Raw genomic sequence first — 18848 nt, 5'->3', positions numbered from 1 at the left:
CGCCTCCTGGTCCTGGTCGTCCTCTACGTCTCCTGGTACCCGTGGCTGCTGCGACAAGCTTCACCCTTCTCCTGCAATCTTCACAACATCGCCTGGTTCCTTCCTGGTTCCACGTGGTCACTGGCTAGTGACCTTGACTCTGTCCCTTCTGCTTGCAGGTACCCTTCCTTCTTGATCCCGGCCTTGGGATCCACCGGACACTCTCCACGGACTGCCTGTCAGCAACTTTCGTTCAGGGATCCATAGAAGTCCACGACGAAACCCGACGCAAGTTCACACCTATGCATCCGCAGCCCGTGGGCTAGGTAACTTGGGTACTTCGGTGCTCACAAGGGTAGTGACTATCCTAGGGTCTAGTTTCCGAGTCTCGACTTCCTAGTTGCTTCAGAAGTGTCCTAAAACTGCTTATTTCAGAACTGTACTATTTCTATCGATTAAACGCATTACGCGTGAGTGTTTCCACTCTGCACCTGAATCCCGTGCGCCTCCCACTTCCTAACTGTTGGTAGTGTAGTGTAGCCCCAGCGATTCCCTAGGCCTAGGCCTATTCTATTTCCGTGACAGTGGTCCTTCTACCACTTCTTTAGTATATGGTTTGCGTGGCCCCTAGGGCCTAACTGTATTACTTACCTGTGTGACTTAATGTATGCTTGAATAAGACTGTGTTGTACTTACCTCGAATCTCAAAGAGTGCTGAGGGTTTGACTAGAATAAATACACTTTATTTTATATATATATCTGTTGTGGTGTCCTTTCATTTGGTATTCAAGGGATTATATATGGTATCACAGCTGGCTTCACATGCCATTCAGAGTTTAGCCTAAGACTGCTCTTGTCCATGCTACCACTAGGATAGCTGGTCTATAAGGTTGACTTTACAACCAATCACCATAAGGATTGTTTGGACTGATATAAGGTGTACACTAGAACTAGTAACATCATACATCAGGCCAACTTCTCACACTGGTCACATGTCAGCCCCTGGTAAATGGTACCCTAGGTACCCAGGGCCTTGTGACCAGGGAAGGCCTCTAAGGGCTGCAGCACTCATTGTGCCACCCTTAGAGGCCCTGTACCCTAACACACACACTGCCCTTGCAGGCTGAGTGTCTGGGTACAAGACAAAACAAAGTCGACATGGCACACATCCCTGTGTGCCATGCCCACCACCTACACTGCCCTGGCATACATCAGCCACCCCTCTAGCTGGTTGCCCTATGCCAGTGGTGTGGGCACAGGAGCATGAGCCCTTTGCCCCTACAGTAGCCAGGTCCGTTCCTGGGCACTGTAAGTGCAGTGCTGCCATTTAAGAGTACATGGTGCTGAGAGCTCATCAAACACGAACTCCACAGCAGCATAATGGCAACACTGAAGACTGAGAAGTTTGGTATCAAACTTCTCAGCACATTAAACCCGCACTGATGCCAGTGTGGGATTTAATGTACAAAGCACCACAGAGGGCATCTTAGAGATGCCCCCTGAAACCTAACCTACAATCCACGTCTGGTCTGGGAGGCTGCCTAGGCTGCCACACAGCAGACGTGTTGCTGGACTCCTGGGTAGGAGAGCCCCCGCTCTCCTGGGCCTGTAACAATGCACATCCTGGGTGAGGTGCTAGGTTTCCTCCCCCAGGATAGACAGGGGGAAGCTTCAAAGGCATGCCGCCTCTGTGAGCTTCCCCAGGCCACTTGCTGTACCCAGCAAACTGGCCCCCACTGGTTCTCACCCCCAACTCTGGTGGGAAGACTGTCCGGAAACCCCAAATAAGGACAGGGGATGTGCCAGCCTGCCAACCCCACCCCTCAGGTGGGGTAGGCGAGGTGAAGCACATCTCCGGGCACTCGCCATTTTGAAGATGGGGGGCCCTGCCTAATCAGGACTAGGCTACTAACCCCCTCCCATAGGAGAGTGGCAGGGTAGGGGGTGTACCCACCCCAGGGCAGAGACCCTTTGGTCCCTGCCCTTTACCTACCTGTAACGCCCCTAAACCTAGTATTTAGGGGCACCCTGAACCTTCCTTCCTTAGATTCCAGATTCCGAAAAACAAAGAAGAGCAAGAAGAAAGACAACCTGCCGTGCAGCTGCTAAGAAGAGGAAGACACCAACTGCTTTGGCCCCAGCCCAACCGGCCTGTCGACCCTCGAACCTGCTCCTGCTACAAACCGGCACCTCTTGTGGCCAGCAACCTCACAAACACCGGAGGACCTGGCTACCTTTTGGCTCTAAGCACCTGGGACTCCCATGAGCAGAGGCTCTGCTCAAAACCAGCTTCTAACCCCTGGCATGACACCGGAACCGCGAACCCTGCACACTCTGCACCCGCCAAGCCGGACCTGTGCCGGAGTGAACAAAGACCCCGAGGACGTCCCCCCGGCGACGGACACTGAATCCGGCACCCGAGGACTCACCTAGACGCTCCTGACGCCAGCAGCCTCAGAACCAGGTACCCCCCCAACCGCGATCAACAGAGCGTAAGATTTCCTGACACCAAAAGGCACCCCTGCACCCGGTGCCCTGCGGCCCCCTGTGCCCAACTCCTGGGTACCTACCTATCCTCCAACCACCCAACTTACCTCTCAAAGTGGTGGTGGCACCTGAAGAATCTTCGTCCCCGAGCTTGCAGCCTTTGTTCAACCAGGAGCTTTCCCATTGAAATCCATTGAGCGCCCAAAGGCTCAAAAGCACCCTGCACCCTGCACCCAGCCGCCCGAGTGGCCCTGGCAGTGTAACCTCTACACCCATCTACTTCCCCATTTGCCCAGAGCAAGTGACCAGGAGCCCAGCTCCCACAGCCGCGTGGCCTGCTAGTCAGCAGTCACCAACCTAGGCCACCCTGCCTCCCATAGGATAACATTGGGCCCAACTCACTCTGCACCTGGCTGCCCCTGTGCCGCTGAGGGTGTAACAACTGTACTTATCTGACCCTGGGAGACCCCCGAGTCTGTGCCCAGAACCTTAACTCTGCTAGTCGAGTACTTACCCAAAAGCTGATAACCCAATTTTCCTCCATACGGTAACATTGACTGGTTTCTTCTGAAATTTCTTCTAAGTGTGGAGTTTCTAAAACTTAAAATATTCACCTAAATTCAACTGAGTAACGAAAACGAAAACTCACCTGCTATTAGGAGAGATCCCAGTGCTGGATCTTAGTGCCCAGCACTGATCCTGAAAAATACTCACAACCGTACTTACCATTAACCCAATTTTCTTCCATAGGAAATCATTGACTGTTTCTGTGAAATTTCTTCTGTCGATTTTTGCAAACTACAAATATTCTTTAAAAATCGTACCAACTGTGAAAACTTAATTACTTACCTGTTTTAGATAGAGGTCCCAGTACTGAGTCTAGGAGCACAGTACTGGATTACGAAAGTAACGAGAAAATGCTATACCTGCAACTTGAATTTTCTCCCATAGGAAATCATTGACTGTTTTTCTATGAAATTTCTTTTAAGTGTCAACTTTTACAATAGCAAAATATTACCTAAAAATCACAACAGTAACTAAGTCGACTTTTATCACTTGTTTCAAAGAACTGTCCCAGGACTGAATCTAGGATCCAGTCCTGGAGTTACAAAATTAATCCTGAAAGTAATCTATCGCAAATAACTTAAAACTTCCATTGAGCTCAATGTATTATTGTGTTTGAAACTGTGTTGCCTTTGGCAACAATCTAACTATTTACAAAAGTTAATTGCATATTGCAAAAATATGCAACTAAAGCCTCTCATTCTGAGAAAGTATATTTTAATACCTATTGTTGGTTCTAAAATAAAACAGACATTTTTTATATAAACCATTGGCCTAGAGTTCAGTTATTGAGTGGGTGAGACCATTTGCTGACTGTGTACAACAAATGCTTTACACTGTCCTCTGATACTGCCTTACTGCTCGACCAAGCTACCACTTTAGAGAGTAAGGTTATATCTAACTTTAGCCTCTGCCAAACCTCTGGGGACTGTGGACTCTGTACACACTGTACCTATTTGGGTATATTATATACAGTACAGAGCCACTTTCTCACCCCCCCTTCCCACTGGAGTGGTGAACAGTGACGGGGGAAGTGGGCACTCATTGTTTTGACTGCGTCTTGGCGGAGTGGTTACCTTGGCGCTGATTTCCTCCCCCTCTGGAGGAACGTCTGCCCAGATACGGAGATTGTTGTTCACCCTGCTGATCCTTTTTTTGCCAATGAGGGGTTTGAACCCTCTGTTGGGAGGATCGCCTGTTGAAAGGCCTGTATCGTTAGCGGAATTCCTTCCTTTTCTCGAGGCCCACTGCCTTCAGTGTGTACAGCTCTGTTTCATGCGGAACATCTAATCAGTGTGAGCCCCGAACAGAAGAAATAGAGAAGGGAAGGTTCAGGATACGTGCCTGCGCATCTCCTGTGGATCGGAACGTGGACCGGCGCCACCGCCCTGCTCCGGGCGACCCCAGTTTCCTGTCCCAACACCCAACCCCGAGAGTCTGGTTATCCAGGCCTCCACTTCCCAATCCTCCTTCCCGTCCGCCCCTCTGGATCGGGAATCCAAGAGGCTGGAACAGTTCGGAAAGAAGCTGTTCTCTTTCCTGAGTTTCGGCCTGCGGTCTTTGAACACCGCTTGCCTCTTGGACCATTTCTCCCACTCTCTGTGGGATACCGTGGAGGACGTGCTGCCCCTGTGTCCGGAGGAGGCCCGGACTTGTCTCTCCCAGGCGCTTGGTGACGGGAGAGATGCAGCACGACATGCCATACGGTGTGGACTAGACACCATGGACTCGCTGGGTAGGGCGATTTCCACCATGGTGGCACTCCGGCTCCACGCCTGGCTGCGGTCCACGTCTTTTTCGGGGGATGTCCAGAGTTCCCTCATGGATATGCCCTTTGATGGCACTCGCCTTTTTGGTGAGAAGGCGGATAGTGCGCTGGCTCGTTTTAAGGACTCCCGGGATACGGCCATGTCCTTGGGTGTCTCGGCCCCACAGCCGCAAGCTTCCGCCTTTCGCGGCCAAGGAAGGGGCGCTGTAGGAGAGTAGGGTCTGCTTTCTATGTTCAACCCCACTTTTTGCTTTTGCTTTACTGGTTTTCGACTTAGATGTGGCTGTGGGCCTGCCAATCAGACCCCCAGCCCTGTTGTTCTCTCTCTAAATTGACACTATGCACTTTAGGTGCATAACCCATTTGGATAGGGTCACCTTATAGGCCCCTGTATAGTGTACCCTAGGTACCCAGGGCATAGGTGTACCCTAGGCCTACCAGGGGCTGCAGCATGTATTATGCCACCCCTGGCCTGGCCTTCCATTATGGCGTCGAAGCTGCTTGCCCGTTGGCTAGCGGCCTCTGTGACGACACACCTTGAAATCTTCACTGCTGGTTTGGCTCCTCCAGACTGGCTCCCGCTTCTTTGCAAAAGAGAAGCACCCCAGACCTTCCTGGTCTGCACCAGAAGCAAGTCCTCCGTTCTTCGTGGGTTCCGCTTGCCAAGGCTTGGTGAGTCCTAGTTCGACTTCGACACCGCCGACAGCAAGAGCCTTCGTGGGACAGCTCGCCTCCTGGTCCTGGTAGTCCTCGACGCCTCCTGGTACCCGTGGCTGCAGCGACAAGCTTCACCCTTCACCTGCAATCTTCAAGACATCGCCTGGTTCCACGTGGTCACTGGCTAGTGACCTTGACTCTGTCCCTTCTGCTTGCAGGTACCCTTCCTTCTTGATCCCAGCCTTGGGATCCACCGGACACTCTGCACTGACTGCCTGTCAGCAACTTTCCTTCAGGCATCCATAGACGTCCACGACGAAACCCGACGCAAGTTCACACCTGTGCACCCGCAGCCCGTGGGCTAGGTAACTTGGGTACTTCGGTGCTCACAAGAGTAGTGACTATCCTAGGGTCTAGTTTTAGAGTCTCGACTCTCTAGCTGCTTCAGAAGTGTCCTTAAACTGCTTATTTCAGAACTGTACTATTTCTATCGACTATACGCATTACGCGTGTTTCCACTCTGCACCTGAATCCCGTGGGCCTCCCACTTCCTAACTGTTGGTAGTGTAGTGTAGCCCCAGCGATTCCCTAGGCCTGTTCTATTTCCGTGACAGTGGTCCTTATACCACTTCTTTAGTATATGGTTTGCGTGGCCCCTAGGGCCTAACTGTATTACTTACCTGTGTGACTTAATGTATGCATAAATAAGACTGTTATACTTACCTCGAATCTCATAAAGAGTGCTGAGGGTTTGACTAGAATAAATACACTTCATTTTATATATATATATCTGTTGTGGTGTCCTTTCATTTGGTATTCAAGGGATTATATATGGTATCACAGCTGGCTTCACATGCCATTCAGAGTTTAGCCTAAGACTGCTCTTGTCCATGCTACCACTAGGATAGCTGGTCTATAAGGTTGACTTTACAACCAATCACCATAAGGGTTGTTTGGACTGATATAAGGTGTACACTAGAACTAGTGACATCATACATCAGGCCAACTTCTCACACTGTATATATATGTTTTTCATATATAATTTTTATTTTTTTCCGGGGTCCCCGCACATGGGCGGGAATATTCAGTGCTTATGACTATTGATGAGGATCCCCTGGAAGAGAAGGAGGGGAATGCAGGAGGACAACATCCCCAGAAGCAACGTGTACTAGCAAACATAAGTGGACTTTCTTTTTATGAGTAAAGGTGCCAACTTGCAGATCTTCTCCAGTCTCTCCTGCAAGGCAAAAGCCTTTGCCTGATGAGTGTCTAAGGTTGCTCCTAAGAAAGTTTTCACTTTCAAGGGAGATAACTGAGACTTTGGGAAATTGATGGAAAGACCCAAGGATTGGAAGAGAGTCAGACATCTTTGTGTATGACTGTTCGCCACTGCAAAGGATTTCGCCTTTATTAGGCAATCGTCCCGATACTAAGCTTATTTTAGAGCCAGATTTGTAGTCGGCACTGAAATAGGTGCCACGCCAGAGATGGGTTTGAAGAGTTGAGAAGATGCAGAGGGCAGACCCAGTCAGCAGTAACCCGACTGGAGGCCTCTTTGGAGCCTTTGAGCCCAAAGATGCGCCAGAGGGAGCCACAAGACTGCCACAAATTTGCACCATTGCCACCTTGAAGCTCTCGAATGCGGCTGCATTGCCAATGGCCAGAGAAAGTCTGGGAGCCATGGAATCAGTTGAGGAATCAGCTTAGCAACTAAGGGTCTTGGGAGAGAGGTTGTCTGGCACCGTTATGCCCTCCTGACTGGTCTTTTGACTGAGTGGCAGGATGGGGTAGAGTCCGACTTTGACTTATTGTGCTTCTTTGATTTAGACTTACCAGAAGACCTTGACTGAGAAAAAGACTTGTCACAGAATCAGCTTCAAGAGTGCGAATGTGTTTGCTTCCCAGACTTGGAGTTACGCAAGGTCACAGACTTCTTTCGGTTTTCTGTGACATACAGCTTTGCTTCACAGACTCCAATCACCTTTGGATGCATGAGAGCTCATTTGTCACACATTCTGGAGTTGTGAACGAGCACAAACACTAGGGGGCCACCACCAACATCTGCATCCAACAGTCAACGTGATTTAAACCCTGTAGAATTTGGTGGGGACACAGTTACCTTGCACCATTAAAAAAGTTATAAGAAAAGATTTGTCAACTGACAAAAGGAAGCGTAGCTACAAATATGTGTATAAAGGCACTGAAAGAAGGGAATGGACTTGGGTGTAACTTAAATGTGCCTCTACTCAATCACTTCTGGGGCAGGACGAAGAGCTGCACAGTGCCACCTAGCAGGATAAGGCAGCATGGCTATGAAAATTTTCAGATCCAGTCTGCCACCTAGGGATTATTCTACAGGTAAGGAATTTGCAGTTAGAAATATCCATCAGGAACAAGGTTTTGGGTTCTAAAATGTTATACTGAATAGTAAGTGGCCCAAACAGGTAAATAAATAGTTTCAACTCACCTTTGCCTCTTTTTCTACTTGTCCTTCATCAACCTTTCCTACAGGGTCTCTGTTCGCCTACAAAAAGAAGCACTGATTATATTGATTGGACTTTGAGATTACGTTTCTATGAAATTCATTTTTCAAAACATCCACATGTCAAAGAATAAGCACTTGTACTGCACTTGTCGTATTTCTCTCCATAAATTCCTAGAGGTGAAAAACGTTGGCAGTGTTACGTAGCTCAAATACACATTTTTTCATAACATAAGTACAGGTGTGGATAAGTTACTTACCTGTAGCCCTAGTTCTCTTCCAGGTGTATCCACATCAAGTTATAAGCACTTGAATATTCTGGCCTATGCGCAGGGACCACGGAAAACAAAAATTATATATGAAAACATACACACATTTATATACACACACACACACACACATATATACATACTCACACATGATCTACTGGCGGTCACCAGTAGGTAGTTATAGTTAGGACCTATTATCCATAGGAACATCGTAACATTCTATTCCCAGTAACTTTGGCACCGGTTGCCGAATCTATGCAAAATTTTCAAAACCAATGGCCCGGTCCGGTCAGCTTTTATCCTGAAAGTTTGGGGGTGATTCGTCAAGCGGGGGCCGAGAAAAAAGGGGGTCCCAAAACGCATTCTTCCCATGTTATTTCCCATAGGAAATTTTTAGACACGGCTAAAGCCCGAACTGCTGAACGGAATTACACCAAATTTTGCAAAAAGGTAGCCCTTGGTTCAGAAAGCGCCCCCTTTTTTTTTTAAATGGTGTAAATCCGTTCAGTAGTTCCTGAGAGATTCAAAAAATAGTGGTCAAAAAATCATTTTCACATAGGAAACTTTAGACCCGGTCATAGCAAAAACTGCTGAACGGAATGACACCAAATTTGGCAAAAAGGCACTGCTTGGCTCAGAAAGCGACCTTTTTAAGAACGGTGTAAATCCATTCAGTAGTTTTTGAGAAATTAAGAAATAAAGATAGTGATATCTAAGGCACGGTGGATTCGCGCACCCTCCAGATCACAAGCTTTTTTCTAATTGGCTGTCAACACTCCAAACAGAAAAAGAAATGCGAAAAACAAGAAAAGGGGGCAGGGTAGAAACACCCTGACCCTCTAGGCCTGCTCAGGTGGTCCCACAACGACCCCCAGGGCTTTTTTTTTTTTCTTAAAGGGCGAGATTCGCGCACCCAGCGCGATTTTCGGCCGAAAATGGAAAAAATAAATAAAAATCTAAGCGCTGTCTTCCGCGCTTCGTTTAATTAAAGCCCCCGGGTGGGCCAGGTCCTGGGGCAATGTTTATATTAAAATAGGGGGCCCGAAGGGGCCACCCCAGCCCCGGGGACCGCCACCCCGGGGCTTTTCAAAAATATTTTGGGGGGGTGGGGGGGTCGAGACTCCTCCGGACCACGTGATTGCAGAGCCTCTCCACTCAAATATAGTCCTGCTGGAAGCAGGGGGGAGACAGTGGAGCCCGGGCGGCGAGGAGCTGAGCCGCACACAGACCCCAGCCTCATCCGGCGCCTGGGCTGCACGAGAGGGCTCAGCGGTGGCAGAGGGCGCCTCTCCTTTACGGACTTCAAGGAGGGTTCCGGGAGCCGGGTGAGGGCTCAGTGCCGGTTGAGGTCCCCTCCAGCCAGTGCCAGGGTTGTGGGAGTGGGAGTCGGTGGTGCTAGCTGAGAACACTTCTCCCATCCAAGCAGAGCCGGGTCTGCAGGAGAGGGCTCGGAGTGCCGGCTGAGGGCTCGGTCAGGTCTGGTGACGCAGGTCCCCTTCAACGTGATCAGGCACTGCAGGAGAGGGCTCGGAGTTCCGACAAAGGGTACCTCAGCCTCCCCTCCAACAAGAGCCAGGGCTGCAGGTGGAGGGGCTCGGTGCGGGCTGTGAACAGCGCTTCCTCCTCCAACCAGTGCCAGGGCTGCTGGGGGCAGAGCAGGGACTGCTGGAGGGCTCAGTGCGGGCTGATGCTCCACTCCCCTCTATCTGGAGCTGGAGCGACAGGAAAGGGCCTCGGTGCGGGTGGAGGACTCTAGGTGCGGCCTGAGGGCAGCGCACCATTCCAGCCAGTGCCAGATGACCTGCAGGATAGTGTTGGGGTGTGTCTGAGGGCACCCAATCCCTTTTGTGTATCGGAACCGGGGCTGCAAGAGAGGGTCAGTGCACGTTGAGGACACAGCTTCCCTCAACCAGAGCCAGGACTGTAGGTAAGGGTTCTGGCAGCCCTTTGAGAGCTCGGGTGCAGATCAAGGGCAACAGTACCCTCCTATCTGTCGGAGCCGAGGCTTCATGAGAGGGCTCGTGATACCGGCCCAGGTAAGGATGTGAGGGCTCAGCATATTGCCCGAGGGCCCAAAGTGCAGACCGAGGAGGTGCAGGCCTCCCCCGCTAATTTTTGCCCCCGTTTATTTTTCTCTGTGACTTCTCTCCTCGATTTCTTCTGTCAGGTCTGTCCTCTGTCCCCAAGTCTCACTCCTCCTCCCTTTTCTCTCAACTCCTGCCTCCACCCATATTTCTCCTCTTATTTCGCTCCTTGTCGTCTCCCCTTTCTATTGTGTCTTTTGGGTGTCCCTGCTCACTCCGTTCAGTTCTCTTTTGTCCGTGTTCCGCCTTGCTCCTTAAACCCCTTCCATTCTCTTTTTACTCCTTCCCATTTCGGTTTCTTTCTTTTCTGAATGCAAGCCCCCTGCCACCGCTCACTAGCCTTCTTTGCATTTTCTGAACAGACTGCATACAGACATGCACGCACACCTGCATTCTCACACACACTGCGACGCACACACTGTTGCTCAGCGCTCCCCGCTCCTTTTTCTTCTGTCAAAAACTGGCTTTATCTTGTCTGCTCTCTGCTCCTTATGTCTCTTCTCTTCCGTTTATTTTCAAACTATTTAGGCACTGTTCTTTCGTCCCAGTGGTCTAAAAGGATGATGGCTAAGGACCATAGATTATGCAAATGTGGAACCTCTCTCTCCCCCTGTCTGCTTGTCTCGCTCATACATGTTTTGTCCTTCTCTTTTCGTTTCTCTGAGAGTTCTGAGCCTTTCTCGTCTTCTCTTCTCCCTCCATCCTTCTGCGCCTTTCTCTTTCCTCTTTCTCGTGCACTCTCTCCTTCTGTACTGTTCTCACTTTTCCGTTTTCTTTTTATGACCTTCTCTCTTTTTGCCCCTTTGACCGGTCATTCTCTTTTCATTCCTCTCACTACCCTCTTCTCTTTCTAGCTCTCACACTCATGCGCACTCTCGTATACACAGATCCCAATCACAAACTACGTTAGCTCACTGTGGCAGACTTTGTTGGATTCAGACTAACTCCTGCACGCACTGCGATCTTCTGATCAGCCACAAATCAATACGTTTCAAGGCATAGGCAAAGTGAGCAATTGCCCACAGATCACCTTTTAAGCGCCCCCCCCCCCTCCAAAGTGATCTATTTATAATCTCACCTTGGTCTGTTTCACTATCTCAACCTCTCCACTATCCATTACATCTTAAGGATCTTGGTGTCCCAAAGTGAAGTCGTATTTCAACTGTTTTTGAGACGGAATGTAATATCTTGGACTTTGTGCAGACTTTTAGCACAAAATGTATGATGAAATTCATGGTGGCTCTGAAGAAGGGCCCCAAACCTTACTTGGCCTAGGGCCCCATAGCCGGTTATAAAGTCTCTGCCAAAGGTGGCCCTCCAGGACCCTGGAATACCTCGGCAGAGGGCTCCCACCCCTGTGCCAGAGACTCTGCAGTAGAAGGTGGCGAGTTATAGCCAAGACAGATAGTATAATGGAGAGGTGCGGTGCAGATTGAGAGGTGTGGTGCAACGGCCAGGGCAGCTGACTTCGGAGCACAGGCTTCACGGTTTGATTCCGAGCTCCGGCTTCAGATCAGTGCCATATGTTTCTGGGCAATAGTTCACTTAATTTCCACAAGGGCCCCCAGCGCCTTGAGACCCGTAAGGGTGAGTAGTTTGCGCTTTACAAATACGTATTTAAATATTATTTATAATCTATAGAAAAATTACTCACGTTTTATGGCGCTGCCCTTGCCTCGCACAACTATAACGGGCTTTGGAGCTTTTGAATGAACTGGGGTCCGTCCTGTTGGAATTCAAACCTGCACCAGTCAGGTTACTGTTTGATTTCTTCAGGGCACTCAAACCCACTGAGCTACATCTCTGGGAATCAAATATGCCAGAGGGAAGGCGCCTGGCCCGCCCGGGATTACGTAATGCCAAAATACAAGATTTCCCATATTAATATCCTCGGAGAGTTTTAATGGTGTCCTGAAATTAAAGCACATATCCCAAGAGAAGAAAATTAGACTAAAAAGTGCAGAAAAAAGTAAGAGTTTGAAAGTAAAGATTACCATCAGGGTGTGGGGCGCCCCCTTCAGGAGGTTGTGCCTGTACACTTCTGTGTAACTGTGCGTGGCCTTGCGTCCTTGCCTTTTTTGCGTATTTGTGAGGTAGTTGCTAACGAGCGCTACTGGGAAACTTTAATTCATAAGCACTTTAGAATGAACCTATATTGAAGCAGGGTGGGAGCGCAGAGGAAGCTTAATTCACACTCTCCAGGCGACCAGGCTTCCTTGAGGATGCCCACGTTGTCACGAGGAAAGCGTGCTGACAAATAACTTTATTCCATAATTTCAGTAAAGTAGAACTTTATTCTATTTTTCATGAAAAATCATAGAAGTGGACATGATGAAATTAGCCAAACAACAAAAATAGGAGGTCTAAATCCCAGCCACCTCAGGTTACAGAAACCGATAAATAAAACATATCATTCCAATATCAAAGGATTTCTTTTTTTTCTCATCCAGGGCTGCACAAGGCCAGACTCACGTGGCTTATTCATGGAACTGGAAGTGCACCAGTGAGCGACTGACCTAGCACCCACACGTGAGGCGAAGCTGAAGCACGAAAGACGCAGAGGGCTGGAGAAGACAATTAACGGAAGCCCCCAGCGGGGCGACTCGAAAACAGCAGCATCGCCGGGATCATTAAGTGCCTGTGGGCGGACCCCTGCTGGGGGCGGCATTGACCCTGGAGATGAGCAGTATTGGTACAGAGTGCGTACTGCAGATGCAGCTGGGGGCCTGTGTGTTGGGCACCTCGGCTGTGCTCCCATTCAGGAATACGCTGAGACTCACTTAGCCTCGTGCTGTACTTGCATCAAATGAAAATAACGAGTTTTGTTTTCTATACTTCGATCAAACCCTCCAGAGCCCTGTAATAACAGATGTTATAATTACCCTCTCTAGGTATGCTAATTAGTGCCACTCATTTGTTTGGAGTTGCTTCTAATTCATTTTCTTGTTTCCCATGTAGTTCTGTGCCACAATCCTGAATGAATGGCTGAATGGGGGCACTTGTTACCCGGGCGATATGGCCAGAGTTGTCTCATTCTCCCATCAGGCACAAGAGACCACTCAGAAAGAATTCCTGTGTCGGAGTAACAGAGTATAATTGTTATATAAATGCTGCATCACCCTAACAGAGGAAAATTATTCAGGCATAAGAGTTGCAAATATAAAAAAATACCCATACCAAGAAAATAATTCCTTTCGATAGTGGAAAACACCTGTAAACTACCTTATGTGTGTAGGAGGGTGTGCACACACACAGGCTCAGACCAACCATCTCCATTAACCCAGTGCAAGGGCCCAAATGTGCGGAGTCGTTTTGTGGTTGCAAACCTTGTGAACCACAAAATTAGATGGTTTGTGATCACAAAATGGCTTACTTGTATTCCCTAAACGCAATTTGAGATTCAGTAAAGTCTTAGTAAACCGCAAAAGGGTATTAGAAATGGATAACGAAACGCAATTTGAAAGGGTGATGCTTAGGGAATCCCTTCCAAATTGCAACTCAGTAGAAGATGTATCAGTGGTTTGTGAGCGCAATTGAATTGTGACCAGCACCTCAAAGGAGGTGGCAACTCATTCACAAAAGTGAAGGGGTCGCTTGTGACACTTCGATTCTGAGTGAATGCCACCACCTAAATGGATAGTACACCTGGCACATCATTTAGAATATAAGAAAATAACTGCAATGGCAAAAGTGTTACTTTGGAGGCCTGCACTAGCCCTTATGAATACCAGTGGTACGGAATACCAAGGTTGTGATGTCTTCATACCACTTCAGGCCTCCTATTTCTACCCTTAACATATTGTCTATTTACTCCACTCTTGCAGGTTCTTTTTCAACCCTTCTTCTCCCTTTATCACTGTTTTCCTCTCTTCCTCTTTCTTCCTCACTTCTTCCTTTTTGCCTACTCTCTTGATCTCTGTTAAAGTTTGATGATGAAAAATAAGTCATGGTCCTTAAAAATGAGTGACTGCGCCCCTGACTTGAAACCACTGGCCCAAATAAAGCCCTGCTTGATACAGGATTGTAACCAAAAAGCATCCAAAAGGGGAGAGCTACTTGCTACTGGAGCAAATAGCCAGCTGGATGAATAAATTGTGGCTTAAGCTGAACGGAGCTGAAACTGAACTCATGATCCTTGGGAACAATTCCTTCCCCTCAAGGGCTCTGGGTTGGCTGGTTTGTCTCGGCCCCCCTCCGACACCAAAACCAGCTATCAAAAGTTTGGGAGTATGGCTGGAAAACACGGTCTATGGAGACCCGAACTACTAAACTTTCTACCATTTGCTTTGGAATCCAGATTATGTTGTGCAAGATTTTGCCTTTGCTCCCTCGGCACGCGTGGTTGCTGGTAGTCCAGGCTTTGATTCTCTCCTGACTGGACAATGGAAACTTGCTCTACCTGGATGCTCCTAAGGAAGTTGCTCAAAAACGACAAGTCGGGCAAAATGCTGCTGCATGCACACTGTTATGGAACTGTAGGATTGAGTCAGCCTGGCAGGGTTTGATGGAACTCCACTGGCTACCTGTTGCCCGAAGAATCGAATTCAAATCCTTGCGCATAGTTGACAGAGCCTTCCATGCACCTGGCCACCCTATTTCCTGCCAACTTGTTATCCCCTACTCCCCCACAAGGCATCTTAGATCCACCAACTCATACCTGGCCTCCGTCCCTACTATCAGAAGAGCTAGAAGTAGAGGATGGTCTTTTTGCTTTAATGCAGCAAAGTTCTGGAGTGCCCTCACTTGGCCATCTGATCCACAATCAAGGAGCTGTATTTTTGAAAATTCCTTAAGACCTTGCTTTTTAGGAATTGGCTTTCTAGGTACCCCAAGCATCATCGCTTAGTCCAACGCATTTCAACATCTACATGGCTCCCCTCGCCACCATCGTCAGACAGCATGGACTCAGCATAGTATCCTACGCCGACGACACCCAGCTTTTCCTCTCCCTCATGAAGGACCCCAAAGCCACCAGACTCAGCTTCGAAGAAGGAATGAAAGACGTTGCATCCTGGATGAGCAACAGCTATCTGAAACTCAACTCGTAGAAGAGAGCTCCTCGTCCTCAGACCCACCCCCTCAGCTTGGGGCAACAGCTGGTGGCTCACCACCCTTGGCAACCCCCCACCCCCACAGGCCACGCCTCGAACCTTGGCATCCTACTCAACTCCTCCCTCACCATGACCCGGCAGATCAATGGTGTCACCTCCACCTGCTTCAACACCATCTGCATCCTTTGCAAGACCTTCAAATGTATTCCCTCCGAATCTAGAAAGATCGTCACTCACACACTCATAACAAGCAGACTGGACTACGGAAATGTCCTCTAAGCTAGAATCAACAAACCCCTGCTACGCAAACTCCAGACCATCCAGAAAACCGCAGCCAGACTCGTCCTCCGCATCCCACGACATGAGCACATCACCCAACACCTATGAGACCTCCACTGGCTCCCAAACAAGAAAAGAGATTGAGAAATATAATGTGTCAAGATTACAGTTCCCTTGTAGGCCAGTGCAGGACATTGCGGGGGTTGATGCTGGAGATCAACTGTACTGCAATCACCATCCTGGATCAACATCTTGTCATTACTGCCTTTTATCCATTACAATATGCCTATGAGAGGCTAATGACTTCTCGTGAACATTGGTTTGTGAACATCAAGAGGGGATAACGTGGTGTTGCTATATGTATTTAACAACTACGGCCACACAGCGATGGCGGCTACTAAAATTAAGGTTATGTGGGATGGTGGTAGTCCAGTGTTTATTTAAAAAATATGAGCCACTGGGAATGTGCAGTAATAAAGTATAAATGGATCAAGCATTATGGTGCTCATTTGGAATTAACAGGCATTGATAAATGAGTGCAATATTGCCCTGTGAGTGCCCGTCTTTACATTCAGAATTGTAAAATAAATATTGCGTGAATTTCACCGTCACGAGCGGTGCACCCATCCTGGAGTTCGGCAGCTTTGATGACACTTGTGTGTGTAATATATATATATATATATATATATATATATATATATATATATATATATATATATATATATATATATATATATATATATATATATAATATATAAATATAAACTTGTGCGCCCGCAATCCACTGCTGATGACGTCACATATTACATCTACTAGATGTCATCAGTGATATCACTGACCATGTCGTGAATGATTTGATGATTTAATATGTGGCATCAGCAGTGGATTGCGGACGCGCGATTTATAGTTAGTAGAACTAACTATAACTGAGGAATTTCAATGGTTTTGTACGAGTGAAATGTCCAGCTAACTATAACACCCCTGAAACCTACGGTTTTTTAAGTGAATTTCTTAAGGTTTTTTTAAATGCTAATTCCCAACTATAACATGACTGAAACCCATGGTGTTTCAGTGAATTTCAAAGATTTCTTAAATGACAATTTTTAAATGTAATAGTTATATTTATTTTTTGGATACTGATTTTCTACTTTTAACCATTTATTTTTACTTATTTTATTTTTTAAATTACATTATATATTTTAATATAAATGGAAAAATATCTTTTTTCAAATATTGAAACATTTCTTTAAAAAAAAAAAATATATTTATATTATTTTCTTTGTGTTTTTTTGTAATTATTTTTGGGGAGTCGCGCACCCAAAGCGTACCTTTCGATCGCTGCACGGAACCTAGCTGCCATTTTAGGATTGTGTAGGATCCGTGTAGGATGTGCGATGGGTGCGTATATTCCTGCGTGATTGCTATGCAACCGGTACGCGACTCCAGGCGCATACACGGCACATACATATTACTTTACGCAACGCTTGCGCGTGAGGTCATGTACGTGTTCGACGCGTTAGGAGTCGCGCACCCAGCGCTTGCACACCAGGGGGCCGCGCTGGGTGCGCAACTTCTAATTTGCCCGTAAAAAAAAATTTGCACCCATCACCAATTTCTATTCTCCCAGGGGACCCCATCCGCCGGGGCCTATATACAACGTTGGGGACGGTTTTGCACACTTCTGTCATTGGGCTACATCTGGGTGATATTTGTGCTGCATTTGGGCTCGTCTCTGGTGGCCATCTTGGGAGAATTATTTGTTACGAAGTTTCCCAATCTCCTCATTTACTGCAGTCTCCTCAGTAGAAAGTACTTTCGGTTTTGTACATTGATTCCATCAAGAAGGTATTCAGATATGTCACACATTTGCCAATAATTCTGAATGTTAGCACTCTAGTTGCTCATTAGATCACTGTAGTAAAGCTACTGCTCACCAGGGAAGTCTGTTGCTGGTATTGAAAGTGCATGTTTCAGTCTGCATGTCAGAATTTTTTAATGAAATAGAAGAGGATTTGAGAAGTCACTCAAAAAGTGCCCTAATTTTTCTTTCTGCAGCACTAATCATACTTGTTATGGCAAAATGAACCCCCTCATGTTGTTCCTTTTTAAATTAGATGTTTTAAGAGTTACCACTTTATTCCAATCAAGATGGCTTCAGGTGTGCCATACTTTTGTCATAAGTAGGACTGTTAGTGCTCTAGTTGTTCTTTAGAACACTCTGGGAAGCTGCAGTAGAACACAAAGGAATCAACTGACAGTCTCTGCCCTTGTTGGATGTACATGTTTAACTGAGAATGTCAGACCTCATTCTCACATGACTGAGAAAGATAATGTGAATTTACAGAAAATATGTTCTCAGTTTAGCTTATAGATCACCTTCCAAACCTCTGTGGGAAAAGCATGAGAAAATAGTTCTCTCAAACAGGATTCATGATATCCCAGCAGAAGGCTTTTTCACATGGTAAAATCACCTTAGAACACACCACAATTCCTAAAATGAGTATGGTACCATCAACAAATGATTTATAATGTAACTAAAGTCTTAAAACCTTCTAATAATTGCTAGTCAATGTTAGCCTATGGAATGAAATTCAAGTTACTGGTAAGTACGGTTAGAATAACTTTTCAGGATCAGTACTGGGCTCAAAGATGCAGCACTGAGGTCTCTCCTGATAACAAGTGAGTAAATCAGAATTCGTAGTTCGGCTGATTTTTCTTTGGTCCAGTATATACAGAGCCACTTTCCTACACCATCCCCTCCCTTCACCACTGTGTAAACGCGCCCGGTGTCCGTTTTAATTTGGGAGATCAAGTCCCCTTGAATCCTGAGTGTCCCTAGGGTCCAAGTAGCCCACTAGGTACCTCAATCAATCAATCACAGTACTTATAAAGCGCGCTACACACCCGCGAGGGTCTCAAGGCACTGAGGGGGGGGGGGGGTCTGCTGCTACTGCTCGAAGAGCCAGGTCTTGAGAAGCCTACTGAAGGTGAGCAGGTCCTGGGTCTGCCGCAGGTGGGTGGGGAGGGAGTTCCAGGTCTTGGCCGCGATGTAGGTGAAGGATCTGCCTCCAGCAGTGGTTTGTTGGATTCGGGGGACGGCGGCGAGGGCGAGGCTTGCAGAGCGGAGCTGGCGGGCGGGGGTGTATAAGTGGAGTCTGCTGTTCAGGTATGTTGGTCCGGAGTTGTGGAGCGCTTTGTGTGCGTGGGTGAGGAGTTTGAAGGTGATCC

The 18848-nt window shown here is 47.6% G+C and overlaps 1 protein-coding gene and 1 long non-coding RNA gene across 4 annotated transcripts in view; one reads left to right on the top strand and one right to left on the bottom strand.

Moving 5' to 3' along the window:
* LOC146862379 (uncharacterized) overlaps positions 1–12855 on the top strand; it is a 357116-nt gene extending 344261 nt beyond the window's left edge. The window contains exon 4 of the long non-coding RNA XR_014978119.1: positions 12741–12855. This is a non-coding gene — a long non-coding RNA (uncharacterized LOC146862379). The remainder of the gene's footprint in view (positions 1–12740) is intronic.
* The window catches only part of ANXA5 (annexin A5), a 980312-nt gene that overhangs the window by 294219 nt on the left and 667245 nt on the right, over positions 1–18848 (bottom strand). For all 3 annotated transcript variants that reach the window (XM_085641572.1, XM_085641571.1, XM_085641573.1), the window contains exon 8: positions 7923–7979. In XM_085641572.1, coding sequence (XP_085497698.1) covers positions 7923–7979 — 57 coding nt within the window. The remainder of the gene's footprint in view (positions 1–7922; positions 7980–18848) is intronic.

This window comes from Triturus cristatus, chromosome 2_2 (genome assembly GCF_964204655.1).
Source record: "Triturus cristatus chromosome 2_2, aTriCri1.1, whole genome shotgun sequence".
NCBI classification, from domain to species: domain Eukaryota; kingdom Metazoa; phylum Chordata; class Amphibia; order Caudata; family Salamandridae; genus Triturus; species Triturus cristatus.
This window is presented reverse-complemented; position numbering and strand designations above follow the sequence as displayed.